We start from the raw sequence: 16839 nt of genomic DNA, 5'->3' as shown, positions 1-16839 counted from the left end.
GGGGGTTAAGCTTTTTGGGTGTTTCTAGAGACTCTGTGGGACTGCGCTGCGCGTAGTTACCTAGTCCGAAATTTTTCTTTGTTCATGCTGACTGACAAATTGCATAAAAGTTAACGTGAAAGTTGCTTAGTACACCCTTAAAGACTTAAGAATCTCTAACAGGTCACAGAAAACTTAAGTGCTACCATCTGGCTTCGGTGCTGTCTCTAATAACACTCGAGCCTGGGCTGTTCTGTAGAATGGTGGGGCACTATTTCATGGTCATGAATTCACAATGTAAGTGCCTCAGTTGCACATCTAATGAAAAATAGTATAGCTTGCTGCTTTATAGGCCTTCTGAATACTCTAGAAATACGGACATGCCCTGTAGAGATTTCTTTAAGCCATCTTGCACAGCATGTCTTGTAATCTATCTTGATTGTAAATAGCTGGTGCTTGTCGAGACAGTAGATGTTGCAAAACAATTTTGTGGTAGTAACAGTGAGAGTGTGTTCATTTGTCATCTCTGGCTTTCCATGTAGATACAGATAACTTAAGTCCAGGATGACTAACAAGGACTGGAACAGAACTGGGGTCTCTCAAACTCCGGTTCTGTGTCTGAGAACTTCTCAGGTGTGGCAAAGTCAGTTACACGACTTAGTGCATTATGTCAAAGACTTTTTTGAAAAATGTGGATGAAGTTGTATTGTAGTGTCATGGGATTGCATGACTTCAATCTGTTCTGTATGCTGGTTTTCAGAAGGCAGTAGCATATATAGATAAGGAATTGTCAAAGAATGACTGTGACTAGTCAGTGGATGTAAACTTTCTATTTTAACTCACGTTTCCTTGAAAAATGTAACTTTAATTCAGAACAGAAAGCTTCAAGAGTTCACACTAACAAGATTGGAATTATATTCAGTTTCTTGGAGAGGAAGGGATGAGATGAGGTGATATTACTATAGAAGTTTTATGGCTCTAGGAGTAGCACGTTTTAAAAAAAGTTGAAACTCTGTATATCGTATAACAGGAGCGTTGGATGTCTAGGAATAATTTAGGAATCACCAGCATGCACCAATTTTTACTGTCTTTAGTTAGAGAGGCAAACATTCCTTCTAGAATTTTGATAATCTTCTGCAGCTCCTGATAGTCGTGAAATCTCTTCCTGGATCTGAGCACCTTGGATGACTTAGCTCACTCCCATAAGTCATAGGCAGAGTAGTCTTCTCACCCAGCTGCCTCACGACTGCCTAGTTACGGTGCTTGCACTGAAAGTTGGAGCATTAGTGTTGAAACTACAGTGCCTATTACGGGCATCCCGTGACCACCTACTTATAGTTAGATAGAGGAGATGCCTCCGAATCTTCCCTTTGGATTCCGCTCCTAATGCCACAGTAGCATGGCTTCAAGGTTCAGTCATGCTGCCATTTAATCTATCCATTTATCAAACTCAGTGGTAAAGACATTGACCTGGTAAGTTTTTTCCTCCTCCTCCAGTGTTCCCAATATTATGTTTCTAGATAAAGTGATTAAAAAAACCCCCAGCCAAACAAAAAACAAACAGAAATCAACCAGGAAGAGGAGAGTGGAACCTCCTCATTAGCTACATGGTTGCTCTCTTTGAAATGCAGGAGATGCTGATTGTGTCTTTCAGTACCTGACTGAATGCTGTTCCTGAATCATTATGTTGCCTTTTTTAAAAATACAGAATGTCTTTGTACATCTTGTAACGTACGTGATTTGGAGGAGGGTTTGCGTATTTGAAAACAAACAGTTTTTTTAACTCTATCTAATCTTCATAAGATTCCATCTCCCTATAAACCTACTTGGGCATCTTCAGATTGATGCGGTCACTCTACTTCTGTAAAATTTCATGCAAAATGAACTTTTAAGAAATCTTATCCTTGCCACTGAAACTTTGGACTAATCGTATGGTATTTGCTAGGTTTTTATCAGCTGTTCTAGTGAAAACATACAGGTTCAGTGGTGCTTTTGTGGAGTTTTGGTGCTGACACATGTAAGCACTCAAGGCTATATTAGTCTTTCATACTAGGAAGTGGACTTCTCATTTTGCTTTAGGAGGGTGAGGCTTTTTTTGTGGCTACTCATGTAAATATGTGTATGGTGGGGAACCTTTCAGTTTCAGCCAAGTTATTTTTAGTCTTGATTTAGACGCCATCCTTTGGCTATTTAGCTAGCTGTGTTTAATGTCAGTTAAAGTCACTGTTTCCAAGACGTCTTCATGTATTCATTGCAGAGTCACAGATGAGCTGATGTGAAAGAAAATGTAATCAATTCACAAAGCACTGGTAATTCAAGGCAGAAATTCCATTCCAAAGATGGTGATACCTAAAGAAAACTACACAGTACAAATCAGTCAGCATTGTAGAGGAGCAGAGGAGAGCAGAATGGGTGCTCTATAATATGAGTGTTTTGACATCTTTTTCAATGTCAGTAGGAGGTGAGTTCACTAGGAGAAAACAAATCTCTAAAGCAATTTTAGTGCCACAGAGTGACTTTATTTTAGAATTGGCTCTGTCTCTTGAAATATGGTTTGAGTGGTGTTTGTGTGTGCAATTAGGTATGAAAGAGGAAGTGCTTCTCCAGATGACAATGTGCTCATTGTATAGTGATGGCCAGTGAGAGTCTTGCTTATTGCACCATAGTTGACTAACTCAGCTGGACTATGCGTGCCACGGATGATTTGCTGGCTGGTGTCAGTGAAGTCAGAGATGCCGGGAGTTCTAACACAGCCACTGCTGCAAGCTGAAAGCAATGTAAAAATGTTTCAGTTCAATAAACGTCTGAACTTTCACTCCCTTCACTATATTTCCTTTATGGATCCATAAAATGTTGTCGGGGTGAAGTTGTCTCATTCTTCTAACTTGGCTCTAATGTGTTTAACATCTTGCTGCTGCTGTGCTTTAATCCTTTCTGTGGTCATCTTCCATGTGAACAACTGCTGTGACTTTCTACCAATAGAAGGCAGTATGAGCTACGCAAGTCAAACTCCAGCTAAATTTGGTGTCTATTACAAAATTGTTGCATTGACTGCTGGAATTAAATTAATTAGGATTCATGTCCTGATTTGTTTACTTATTTGTATCTGTTGTAATGGAACTTAAAAGTTCAGTTGACAGTAAGTCTGGTAAATGTAATACATTAGAAGCAATCTCAATAATGGGAGAAGGAAAGCTATCCCATTTTACAAATGGGAAGCTGAGGCATGAGGGGTGATACACAAGGGTGTATCAGGCTGACAGACAACTCTATCTGAATTCTAGTCCAGTGTTTCACCTTTGCCTCCATCTATTAAGAAATGTTCTAGGATTCTTACTGGAGCACTGCTACTTTGTATTATGTCTCTGTGCTGTCCTGTATCATAGTCGGCTGCTGATATAATTGTAGTTCCTTTTGGGATTGATTATTAGGGAAAGGCTTAAAAGAAGAAAAGGAAGAGAGAAGGTTGTGGCCCTGCCATTTATCATTACATTGTTCAGTATTTGTTCCCATTGATGAGATAAGGAAGATATATGGCTGTGCTCCTTTCCAGTGTTTGAGAAAGATGGACAACAAGAAAAGAATTAACACTTCGTTTCACTTAACAAGTTTAGTGAAGTGGTATCACGTGAATTACATTTGCAGTGAACTCAGGAAATATTAAGGTTCCATGTAGATTTGTATTCATACAACTGCTTCAGAATATAAAATTATTTCCCTTTGAGAAAATTAATTAATTAACTTAAAAAAAACCCCAATCCTTCAAAACAAAACAACACAACAAAAAAAAATCCAAAAAACCTAAACACAAAAAAAACCCCAAAAGGCACCAAACAAAACCTTTAGCTTTTCTTTTTGGGTAGTGCTGTCCTTAGAGCAACAATGCAAATGCTTCAAGTGCTGTTTCAGACACTGGGGAGAATGCTTGACATGTCCTAATCTCGAGCCAATAATTGGTTCAAGATTCTATCTTAAACAGCGTTTAGCATATTGCTGAAATTAATTCATATATACTGCTTCATATGTATTGTGATTTAACCTGGCAGGCAGCTAAACACCACACAGCTGCTTGCCCACTCCACCCACCCCCCTCCCCCCAGTGGGATGGGGGAGAGAATTGGAAAAAAGGTAAAACTGGTGGATTGGATAAGACAGTTTAATAGGACAGAAAAGGAAGGGAAAATAATAATAATGATAGAAGAATATACAGAACAAGTGATGCATAGCGCAGTTGCTCACCACCCACTGAGCAATGGTCAGCCAGTTCCTGAGCAGCGGTCGTCCCCTCCCCAGTCAACTCACCCCAGTTTATATACTGAGCATGACATCACGTGGTATGGAACATCCCTTTGGCCAGATTGGGTCAGCTGTCCTGGCTGTGCCCCCTCCCAGCTTCTCGCTGGCAGGGCACAAAAAAAGTCCTTGACTAGTGTAAGCACTGTTTAGCAACAACTAAAACAGTGTGTTATCAACATTATTCTCATACTAAATCCAAAATACAGCACTATCCCAGCTACTAGGAAGAAAATTAACTCTATCCCAGCTGAAACCAGGAGCAGCAGTATAAAAACTAGATACACTGATGAAAGTACTTTTTAAAGGTGGAGGATTGCTAATATTACTATGGCTAGCTGATAGCATATTGTTGCCAAAACTCTGGTTGTGCATCTGACAATCTGTAGTGTACAGCGCTTAACTTAATTGGGAAGACTACAATCAAAGTTCAGAGAAGAGGCGGTACTTACTGTCTTGAAGGGCCCAGCGTTGCCACAGTTGAAGTGAAATGCAGCTCTAACACAAACAGTTATGTGATTTTGTGTGTGTCTCTTATCAGAACTCTGAAATTTTGAATGACACATAGAAAGTGGAGAGGGACAAGTTATCTGAGTGTTATGGGGAACGACGATAGCTATTGAACCCTGCCAAACAGGCATACTGGTGATATTGGAAGTGTAGTCACTCTTGTATAGGAATGACCTGGGAAAAAAAAGAAGGATTAACTTCTGGTGGCTAACTCTTGTCAGCAGTGGACTTCACAAGCTTGCAAGCCAGACTTCTTCTGGATTCTGGTTTTTTAGTTGTTTAACTTTATATTGGGAAGTGAATACAGTATACAGTTTGATATGTAAAAAAAAAAAAAAAGGGGAGATTAGGTGAAAAACTGGGGTTATATATTATATGCATATATATATGTACACATACATATGTGAATATATATATGTGACACACTTGAATGTGTTTTGGTTTTAGTTTACACTTGGCTAATAAACTTCCCAGTCCTTTGTACTTAGGCACAAATAATACCAAGTCTGCAGAAGTTTTTTAGTAACGATTGCTTCCTAAAACAACCTTTTCAATCAATAGTTTGTTTTTTAATTTAGGATCTGTCTTGGCTGTCCAGTGTGGCACTTAGGTAGGCTAAACAGTGGGGAAAATTACTTTACTCTTTCTAACGTTGGGTACTCTTCTACTCCTTCCCTCCTGCCCCCCAAGCCAATAGAAGAGTGAATTCTGATAGAGAAGAGTGGAGTGAGCTTCTAAACAAGCTTCCTTTCAGAAAAGGCGTACCTTTATTCTCATTTCAGCAGTTCACCTGCTCTTCATACCTCAAATCCCAGGTAGATAGCTTCTAGCTGCCTCTTCCTCATCTAAAAGTAACAATTTCTTTCACCAATTCAGCATTAGTTTGCAATAATTTCTACCTTTAGAATAGAGGACTGTCCCATCTAGTTGCTATCCACTGTTTTTTCACTAACTTCCACTATTTCTGAATCCTTCAAATTCTTGACTGATGTATTCTCCTGTCACCTAGATACTGTCAAAATTGCTTATTCCAGAAAGTAAGGAAGTGCTTGAGCACAATATGAAATGATAGTCCTGTCTTTAAAACTAAAAGCTAAATGTGTTGGACGGTGTCTGCTGTTCTTGCTTCTTTGTGGGAAGTTCAAATGTTCCCTATTCCCTTTAGATGAAAAGCTCATTTAATACCTACTCATGTATAAGGTTCTCTACATTTTTAAGTCTCCCATGAAATGAGATTAAGACAATGCTAGTGTTGAAGTGGAGGTGAATTGTGTGCTAAGAGGCCTCTCTCCTGAGCTACAGCTTGGTAGTGTGGTCTGTAATTTGGCGGTTACTTACTGACTTAAGCCTTCCATTTTACAGTAAAAGGACGTGTTTGTTTAATAGCCACCCTGTATGATTTTTCAGTAGCAGAAATTCCTTATCTGGACTCTATGTGAAGCAGTATTACCAGTACTATATTACTATAGTGTGTAATACTAGTTACCTTATTTAGCAAATGAGCACCAATAAAAAATAAATCTAAGCTCCATGAAGCTCACAAATCCCATTATGTACTTTTTAATAAAATCCTCAGGGCAGTATTGGAGCAGCCTACCTAATGATCCACCTTCCTGACTCTTCCTAACTTAAAGCCTGGAATATAAAAAGTGATTTAAATGCCATAGCATATTTGAAATCAAGCTGTCCTTCTATGGAATACTCATGGCCTGAGGAAAATGTCACAGGGCTGCCTTCTCTTCTCACCAGGAGGTATGTTAAACTTACAACAAAAAATGTTGTTGCAAGTGTAGATGTATATAATGAAAAACTATCTGTGAAGCCTAACCTCTTCTTCTTTACTCTGAAATGTTCACCTGTAGAAGAGACAAAAGGGATCTTTGAATTACAGCAGATTATTTTGACTCAGTCTGTGCCTATTTGAGGGGATCTGTTTGAATAATGTGGTATACTGAGTATAAATTCTCTAGATTATCAAATTGACACTGAAAAATAGCTGCCAACATAAGTGGCTTCAGCCAAAGATCAATTTTTTTTTGGCTGGGTTTGCTAGCATGATCTAGTCCGGCATAGGAATATTGCTAGATCTAGGGGTTAACTGGTGCTATAGTGCACACAGGATGAACAGTCTTTCTTTGCTGATGATTTTTCAGTGACACTGGTTCTAAAATAAACAATGTTTGTGCTCGTCGTACGTTTCCATCAAAATGGAAACTAAATTTAAACGGCCAATTTTGGGTTTTGACTTAATGACTAAATCTATAATTTGTATATGCAATACTTGCTCAAGCAAGTGTGAGCTTCTTACTGATGATTATTCTGTTCTCCTTGCATTGCTGGTGTTCAGTGCCATTGTTAGTGTCTAAAACAGATCAACTGTACAGTCACTGCAATTGATTGCCCGCATTTCCCCTTTAAAAGTATCTTGAACTGTGACTTTACCTATGATCATGTGCTGTTTCTTTAAAGGCCGTATACATTAGGAACTTTCATCAGTGAAATGTCCTGATAGTAGGCAGGTAGCGTCTTTGCTCCAGGTACCTCCTCTCTTTTCTTGCATTAATATAGTTTCACAGAATGCTCCTTGCTTATGAGCAACTAAGGAAATTGGCTTTAATAACTGTGTAAAGATGTATAATACTCTACATCTAACTTTTTTCTTTTGCAGGAAGGGTTTCTCACCATGGCCATAACACAGTTTCGACTCTTTAAAATCTGTACTTGCCTGGCAGCAGTGCTTTCTTTCATTAAAAAGTTAATATGCAGGTAAACATGTCTTATTTAATTTGGTTACCTTTTTTTTTTTTCTTTTTAAAATTACTGGTTCTTGCACTTCTTTCCTTCTCCCAACACCCACCCACCACTTTTCCCAGTTCTGATTTTACTGATTGCAAAACAATCAAGACAGATAAAAACTAAGTCAAATTCATTCTTTGATCTGCATATTCCTTGAGAGTTCAAAAGTCTGTTTAGTGCAGTTGTGAGTGTATTTTGTGGTAAGATAGCTCTAATAAGGAGTGTTTTCTAAACAGCTATGACAGGGTTTTAAAATTGCCTTTTAAAACTATCCTGTGCCAACCTTGAAGAAAATTTGTTCTCCACATTTCTAGAAATACTTGGCAAGTGATATTTTGGTTTTTTAAGAGGTTCACTTAATGACAGCATCCACCCAGTCGTCAGTCAGTAGGCTTTCATTATAAACGTAAGTGATTCTCATCCTGCTTTGTCAAGAAGCAGTTGCCTGAGACTTCAGATTGTTCTGCCTATTGAAGATTCTTTCAGAAGTTTAGAGGACAGTGATTAAAGTTCAAGGGGACTGCTTTTTTTTTTTTAATGAACATGACTTATTTTTGCTTACTCTTGTAAGTCGTACTTAGAGTTCTTTTGAGTTGTAGACCCATGAACGCAGCAGTGTAGTACCTAGAAGCATTCAAAACACTCTCAAGAGTTATGGTGATATAATAGTGGAGTTCAACAGGACAGTAGCAGAGTACCTGAGGTAGATCTTCTCAGCACTGTGCTGTCGTCTGAACTACTCTTGCTTCTTGCCACTCTTGCAGAATGTTGTTTTGCATAAGCAAATAGCAATCTAGAGAAATGTATTCTCCTTTTGTGTATGATGACTACTACTTTGCCAGAGAGGTTAAAGCATATGCAGAATATGTGGTAGACAAAAAATAACTGTTTATTTCTTGTTCGCCTTTACTTATTCCAAGAATAAGAGGAATCTCTCAACTGGTTGGTAGATTCACTACAGATCTAGTGGAGCTTTAAAAAGATATATTTTAATGCTGCATACAACTATATAGATGTCAACCTTAGTTCTGTGATTGGAATTCCAAATTAAATTAAGACTACTTGCTGTTCAAGTTCTAAAAGAAGTCAAAACACCGAGTTGACGATAGCTTCTATATTATGTGGACGCTTCATCTCCCTAAGGGTTAAGATAGCAACTCCTTGGGGAAAACATGAGTGTAAGCCTGAATTTCCTTCTCTTGTGTTGTAAGTTTTTCAAATAGAGCAAATATCAGCTAAGAATATTTTAATTATTATTGTGATCTTCGAACGTTGTCATTAAGTAAATATCTAGGTGGTTTATTTGCAATGCATTAGTGTGTCTTCACTTAAAATTATTTGATATAGTTGCTGAAACGCTTTCAGTGAGACAGTGCTCTTTTAAGTGGGTAGAAGCATGTATTGAACAGAAGCTGTTGACTTGCATAATCTTGTACTACCTCTGCTTAGGCTTTGAAGAAAAAGTGCTTTAGAGGGGCTTTCAAATCAGCTCAGAAAGCGTTATGTTAGACACAGCTTAACATCTAAGACAAGTAGAAAGATTTCTCAGCTTACAATAGAAATGGTTATCTTTGAACAGATGTAGATTGTTTGCTTCATAAGCACTGACAACCTAAAAATTGTAGCTGACTGTATGCAAATAACTGAGTTTATTTGTCCATTTTCATATTTCAAGCAATAGAGTTGCTTCTCCTCTATTTCCGCTGCAGTTTGAAAAGTAAATTATACTTTGAAATTCTTGTGAACACTGCTTTAAATTTATGATGAAATTCCTTTGTTTAGCAGACTTTTACTGTCAGTAGTTAATGTTAAGGTAGTTTAAGCACTTAATGTTTTAGCCATGACTATTTTCAGTAGTGCTGTTCTCAGACTTCCTTTTTGTTTTTTTTAAACTTAGTGCTCATGTTTTCAGAGCTTGGAGGAATCCTACATTTTTCTTTCAGGTCTGGAAGAGGGCGAAAGTTAAGTGGAGACCAAATAACTTTGCCAACCACAGTGGATTATTCATCTGTTCCTAAACAGGTAATTGCTTAAGTGGTAGGTGACACTATCTATTATAGTGATTATCTATTATACCAGCCCTACAACAGGATTGGTGTATATCTTAGAAAGATATAATATTATTATATATGCTTTATAATATTCAGTATATATCTTAGGAAGATGTAAGAAGACAAGTTTTTACTTGCAGATAATATTAACTTGTGTATACTTCTATTCAGCCAGAAGTAGAGGACTGGTCTTCATGGGATGAAGATGCACCTACCAGTGTGAAGATTGAAGGTGGCAATGGTAATGTGGCTGCTCAGCAAAATCCTTTGGAACAAATGGAACCCGATTATTTCAAAGATATGACACCAACTATAAGAAAAACTCAAAAAGTAGGTATTGCACTTTGAACTATACTTATGGAGGGTTTTCCTTGCTTTAAAATAGGCTATAAATAAATTGGCAATTTATAGAAGGCGCTTCTGATAAAATTAAGCGGTCCTACTGAAATGAGAATAGGTGCTGATGTCTATTCTAACATGTCCAATTAAAAATACTGACTCTTTGAGATCTTACCAAATGTGATACTAGTTCATGTTTACATCTTTAGTCTTAATGTTGTTGGAAACTGAAGAATTTCATAGTCTGAAGGCTCTGGGAAGTATAAAGTCACTTTAATTCTGAAAATGGAACCACTGCGCTAAGATACTTGTGCTCATACCTTTCCGTTCCACGTCCTGCTCTACTGAAGTTTGAGGTAACAGCAGTGCTGTTTCAGAAGATGGTTACTTGTTTCCCTAAGTTATGCTGGGGAGACTAGAATTAGGAGCTGATATTTCAAAATAGCTTGCTCTTCAAATATCCATTTTTATTATGGAGACAAGACAGAAGGGCATATCCACAAGAGCATCAACACTGTAAATAAATGCTAATTAAACTTCTGGTAATTGCAAGTTTTGTTTCTATGTGGAAGTCTTCCAACTGGGTGCTTACAGAGCTTTGAGTCAATTGGAAAACCTTTTTCACAGCGAAAGCAGTCAAGCACTGGAACAGGTTACCAGAGAGGTTGTGCAGGCTCCACCTCTGAAAGTTTTTAAGACCCAAGTGGATAAGCCCTGAGTACCTTCATCAGCCGCAGAGCTGGCGTTGCTTTGAGGAGGAGGTTGGATTACACCTCCTGAGGCCCCTTCCAACCTAAATCTTCCTGGGGTCATATGAACTGGAGATGATACTGGGGTCAGTTTTCTGTATGTTCAGGATCTGCAGTATTCTTCTAAGGATTTTGATCTCCCAAAATCTGGGGGGCAGAGGAGGACTGGGGGAGAGGTAGATTTCTCCTTTGTATCTGATGACATTTTTTGCCTAATAGATTGAGCTTCAGGTACAGAAAAAAACTCAAGAAGAATCCATGCTGTTTGAATACTGTATACTGGGTTTAGTTTAAACGTATCTCTAAGGATGACTGCAGGCACCGTAAAGAATGTTCCTGCTAACTTGGCCTTGTAACCATCCTTAAATATGAATTTGTGTTTGTATTTCCACTGAATCTGGGCTCAATATGAACCCGAGATCTGAGGTGGAATCTACTCGTGTTACCGCTCATATCTACAATGTCTGGAAATGGAACTTCAGTCAAATAACGGAGTCTGTCCTTGCTAACTAAGATGGTCTAGTCCTGTTTCCTTTCTTGCATTGGTACTAGCATGTGTACAGCCAGTGGAACTGTGAATCTACCTCTTTTGGAAGCAGCAGAGACTTAAAGTAGGCTAAATGACATAAGTGAGTAAGTTCATATCTTGAGGTCAAGACAAGTAAGGGATACATGATCTTAGCAACCATGTTAAATTTTCTCATAAGCCTTTTAGGAGAAGAATTAGTGCATGTTTTTTAGCCAAATCAGTACAGAGCTTTGCCAGTTGATGTGATAGTGAATTACATTTCAACTATTGAAACTTAAATTGTCTGCACAGTTAGGCTATTGAAGTAGCTAAGAGAGTTTATGTTCTAAAGCAGTATAGCTGTGCAGACAGCACTGTCGTGAAGAGCAGTATCTTACAGTGACCTATCAGGGAAGCAGGATTTGTCCAAGGAGTATGTCATGTAATTGGTAGCTTATATGAATACTGGGAGATTTGACTATTTGATCTGTAATTCTTTGTGCCCTTTCTCTGTCTTGATATAGCCATAGGTTTCCATGTGACTTAAGAAAAAGTTAGTGGGGGAAGAAGGGAGTTCTTGTGTCTTTTGCATTTAGCTTCTCTCACTTATCAGATCATTTGGCTGTACAGCTTCTGGAACTTGAGCAGGTTTGAGACACAGTGCAATGTCATGTAGCTGTACCTTCACAGGCACAGAGTTCTATGATCACCAAGGAATCTGTGCAGTGCTTTGACTTAACACTTTTTGTTCCTTTTTTTGAATATTTTCAGATAGTTATTAAAAAACGAGAGCCTTTAAATTTTGGGATTCCAGAGGGAAACGCAGGATTCTCTAGCAGATTAGCAGCTACACAAGATATTCCTTTTATTCACCAGTCTGTAAGTATGTGCTAAGTATTGATCTTTAATTTGACAGTTATCTGTAGGAGAAGGAATAGTCTGCCTAAGGTCTGCATTGTGGGGAGCAAGAGGAATAGTTGTGGAATAATGTAAATTGTTTTAAAATTGAGTATTTGGTTCAAAGCAATGAAGTAGTTAATCTAATTTTAACTAATTTATTCTACTGAGAAACTTAACAGGTCAGTGATAAAAAGGTAAGAAGCTTCCAAACACTTGTATACTTGCAAATCTTCTAAAGCAACGGACTATACATTTTTTTGGATTCTACACAGTAAGTTCCTAGCAAAAGAGTAGAAGGCGCTTTTTTTTTTCCTTGAAAGCCTCTGGGCTACCTTTGCTTTGTTATCTTTGACCCATTTTTACCTTTTTGCTTCTCCATTCCTTTCTGTAGGGATTGTATTCTAACAGTCTGCTAATTTTTGCTCTTTGCCTTTGAAAAAATACTCTAGTTACCTAACAGCCTGGCTGTTTAGAAGGAGATGCTCTGTCTCTCTTCCCCTTTGCCTTCTTTAACAGTGCTTCTGCTTTGATTAACATAGTGCTCAAAAGAGTCTAGGCAGAAAGCAGTACAGAATGCTCATACCACTTCCTTAGACTGTCCATAATGAAAATAATTCAGGAAAGGACCTCTAGTTAGTAAAAGCAGCACTCAAGTGATATTGGACACACAAACATGTGGATGCACATGTTGGTTTGTCCATGCAACTTCCAGAAATCTTTTACACTATCTACTCAATTCATCTGCTCAACTTATCTTCTCCTTCCTAAAAGTGCATTCCAGTACTTTCTTCCTTCCTTTGTTACCCACCGATAGAATCCAAAAAACCTCCAACAATTAACTGGAAAAAGTCAGTATTAGAGCAGGGGAAAACGCATAGACAATAAGCTGAGAAGTACTGTCATAGGTCAAATATTTCTGGAAGCCTGAAGCATCAAGGTTAAAATAAGTGTTTTATATAATTTTTCCATGTGCTTAGAGCTTCTCTTCTTTTGTTTCAGCCTGAACTGGGAGACTTGGATACTTGGCAAGAAAATACTAATGCCTGGGAAGAAGAGGAAGATGCTGCCTGGCAGGCAGAAGAAGTTCTTAGGTAACTGAAAATAATGTAACACCATGTAAACTCTTACATGTAAAAGAATCAAATACATATAGCACCTTTCTGTAAGTGCTAAGGTTTGTTAAACAATTCTTAAGACAAATTATTTTTATGCATCTAATGTCTATGTAACTGGTACTTGGCAAAATACATTTTGGATCTAATCAGTTTGGTAGACGAGATAGTGGAGGAAATCTGAGAATCACTGGGACATTGGAACAACACAGTAACCCCCCTCCAAAAAACCAACAATGCCCCCCCAACCCCAACAATTTATTATGTACAAATAACATGTTTCAACTTGATTAAGTAAGATACCACTGAATGTCCTTATAAAAAGGATCATAATTATATGCTGTAAAGTAAAAATAGTTCAGGACAGAAGGTGAAGTTACAAGTATGTTCTTGGTATCCCTGTAGGAGCTATGCTTTTCTAGCTAGCTTAACTAAACTAGCCGGTAAGGCTTGAATGTAAAATCAGTGTCTTGCACGAAGTTAGTGTGAATACTTCATCTGTTCTGTTTGTGTTCTTTTTTTTCCCTCTTAAGAACACACCGAAGGAGTACGAAGGGTAAAGAGATGCAGGTTGAGTTTAAGCTAATCACACGCAATGATTTGAATTGCAGTGACTTATGTTAACCTGTTTCATTTCAAGGTTTTATCAAACTTTAATAGATTGCTACATCATCAGTTAACCTGCCTCAGATGGCTCCAGCTTCCTAAACTGCTCTCATTCTGCTCAGAAAATCACAAATAACATGGCTTCAGTGGGACAATAGGGACTATGAAATAAGAACAAGATATATTAAAAAATCTTTAAAGGAAAAAAAGGTATTTTTTCAAAAAAAGGATTCTGGTGAACTATTTATTGTAATATTTGGGAAAATGTACGTTTTTCAACCAGTAGAGTAAGACAAGAGGGAAGTCACCAGCACAGTTTTGGTGCATTAATGATAGATAATAAATTCAACTGATTCTAATTCTGTCAGTCTTGCTCTGCAGCAGGTTAACATGTGAGAATAGAGTTGTACTGCAAATATTTTTGTAAACTTAGTCAGATACCTCTATGTGTACATTCTGATTGAAAGTTAACTCATTACTGCCTTGTCATTTAGAATTCTTTATTCTCTTTTAATAAGCAATTCCTTATTCTTACTGAATCTGTGTTAAATTTCACCTTTTCAAGTTAATGAAGCTTCATTTTTATTTTTAATGTCCTCTTGCAAGCAGCTTAGCAAGTTTTTCATATCTAATAAACAGAATCCAAAGCGAAAGTGACGTCCTTACGCCATTCTATTACTACTTAATGCAATACAGGAGAAAGCTGCAATGTGCCACTTGGAGTGTGGATCCTTGTTGCCCCTGCGCCACTCAGTGATGTGTTCTAGCTGAAGTCAGGGAATAAAATGAGTGGATTTTTGTGTTGTTTTTTTCCTTCGCTGTAGTCAGCTATGTATTTGTTGAAATTGGAAACCTATTTCTGTAGACAGATTCTTTGAGCTAGCAGATAGTGATGTCTGGGGTTTTATAGCAGTGGTAAGAAATAATGCTGAAAGGATACACAACTGAAGGCTTTTTAGTTATTTTTTTTATTTCCTTAAAGGCTATTGTTTATATTTGTACTGAATAATAGAGTACAACACAGATCCTGAACACGTGAAAGGCAATATTAGAAGTTATCATCTCATCTGATCATGAGGAAAATGTTTGTAGTGTTTGCATTACAGAGAGGATAACTACTGATGCCTCTGCTGATGGAAAGGGGGGACACAAGTCAGTGTTCTAGACAAGTCGAACTGTTTTGGTCTGAACTTGAAAAGGCGGGTAATCTTGCTACTCAAAGCATTAGATAGTGGTTTGTTTTTTTTTTTTTTTCCCCTAAATAGCTCTAGGCCTTGTAACTGTTGTACACTCTCACTGATTCACTTACTCTGAATCTTAGAGAATTGAGTGGCTTTTAGATTGTAAAATATTTGAACAAATATTGCTGCCTAAGACTAGATTAGTCTGAATAAAGGACTTCAGCACAATAAATGACTAACTGTTCTGAGCCTAACTACAGTAGACTGAAGCTCTATTTTTATTAGTTATAATAACCTATTTATTGACAGGAACTTAAAGTATGACTATATTGAAAATTGGATTCCTGTTATTTAGCAATTCATGGTTTTTTTAATTACAGACAACAGAAGATAGCAGAAAGGGAAAAAAGAGCGGCAGAACAACAACGAAAGAAAATGGAGAAAGAGGCCCAAAGGCTAATGAAAAAGGAACAAAACAAAATTGGTGTAAAACTGTCCTAACAGAAACTAGGCATCAATGGCAGTGCCAGTGAAAAAGAGAATTTCAGCTCTACAACATACATATTGGTATTGATTTAAGTATTTCTAGGACTTCAACACACTGCTTGGTTTTAATGCATTCTTCAGGTCATCTTGGAAGCCAGGATTCTCCCAAAATATCTTGAACTACTAGTAGGTGGTTCTTCAAGGAGAAAAACCCACAGAAAATCATGCCTTGATGGAATCATGTTTCCTGCAATAGTTCTATTTCAGCACCCTTCTTTGCAGCAAAAGTGATTGAGCAAGGATGTTGATTGAAAGACATTTTTAATGAACAGCTCAAGCCTAGAGAAAAGAATGTAAATATTCAGTGGTGGGAAATCTACTGTATTGTTTGTGCTTACCTGAAACATGTAATTAAACAGTTTTAAAGAACCCTTTGCTTCCTGCCTGATAAAGAATGTCTGCTTTTGCCTTTTTATAAAAGTATTTATAAATACTTCACAGTTTTCCATGGGAGATCATATTGACCTGTGCAGAAGAAAATGACTTTGTTATGGATGACCTGCAAGTCTAAATGTACTCCTGGTAGAGTATGCTATGGCAGATAACAAGTTACAGCTGAACACTAAAGTGGATTTCTTGTCAGTTTGTCACTTGCAGCTTCCTGTGCTACCATGCCCATTTACAACTCTGCAATGGCTACCAGCAGTGGCATCACTACAACAGTGGTGCATGCTGCTGCTTTCTTATGAAGGCTGACGTTGTGAACGGAGGGGAGTGATTTAATCACTTACTTGTATTGGTAAATTTGTATTTCTAGCAGAAATTCTTTTACTTCCTACAGTTAGGAAAAAAAAAATTCTCACACCTTATACTTGTTGCATAGGCAGTACAATTGAAAAAAAATTGTGTCTTCCTGTTAATAAAGCTAGTGTGGAAATTCTCAGTTCAGTTAACAGCACTTCTCAAATTCCATTTTTGTACACTTACTGAATGAATTTACAGTGGAATTCCTCTGGGAGAAGTGTGCAAGGTAAATATGCAGTAGAAAACAACAGTGCTTTAATGAAGAAGAAAAGTTTAATGTCTGCTGGAAGGACAGGTGTACGGGAGGGGCAGAGTCCATGTGGTTCTTATGTCCATCTCGGAGCTTCAGTGAATGCATTCTCCATCTTCTGCTATGTGGATGCTATTATCCCTGAATTCACGGGTTGTATGGATTTCTTACCTTGTGACAGATGAGTGAAGACAGCAAATTCTGTGCCTGGGACTTGTCCCCTGTGCATACAGGGAACAGTGAAGTTGTAAAAGAATGGGAAGAGGGGGGGGCTA

General features: G+C 37.8%; 1 protein-coding gene across 1 annotated transcript; it reads left to right on the top strand.

The window, feature by feature from the left end:
- The first annotated feature begins 7452 nt into the window (after positions 1-7452).
- On the top strand, positions 7453-15939 carry EBAG9 (estrogen receptor binding site associated, antigen, 9). Its single transcript, XM_009579810.1, has 6 exons — positions 7453-7548; positions 9522-9600; positions 9801-9959; positions 11997-12104; positions 13125-13216; positions 15405-15939. The coding sequence occupies exons 1-6, from the start codon at positions 7466-7468 to the stop codon at positions 15523-15525; spliced, it is 642 nt and encodes a 213-aa protein (XP_009578105.1). The 5' UTR covers positions 7453-7465; the 3' UTR covers positions 15526-15939.
- The last annotated feature ends 900 nt before the right edge of the window (positions 15940-16839 follow it).

The sequence above is a fragment of the Fulmarus glacialis genome, unplaced genomic scaffold, assembly GCF_000690835.1.
Source record: "Fulmarus glacialis isolate BGI_N327 unplaced genomic scaffold, ASM69083v1 scaffold20746, whole genome shotgun sequence".
Classification (NCBI taxonomy): Eukaryota; Metazoa; Chordata; class Aves; order Procellariiformes; family Procellariidae; genus Fulmarus; species Fulmarus glacialis.
The sequence above is the reverse complement of the archived record's forward strand: the minus strand, read 5'-3'. Positions and strand labels throughout refer to the sequence as shown.

Bases quoted from the DNA above. Each gene is read 5' to 3' on its own strand.
- EBAG9 (XM_009579810.1), top strand. From the start codon at position 7,466: ATGGCCATAACACAGTTTCGACTCTTTAAAATCTGTACTTGCCTGGCA. The intron at 12,105-13,124 runs GTAAGTATGTGC...CTTTTGTTTCAG, and splicing joins TTCCTTTTATTCACCAGTCT to CCTGAACTGGGAGACTTGGA. The intron at 13,217-15,404 runs GTAACTGAAAAT...TTTTAATTACAG, and splicing joins CAGGCAGAAGAAGTTCTTAG to ACAACAGAAGATAGCAGAAA.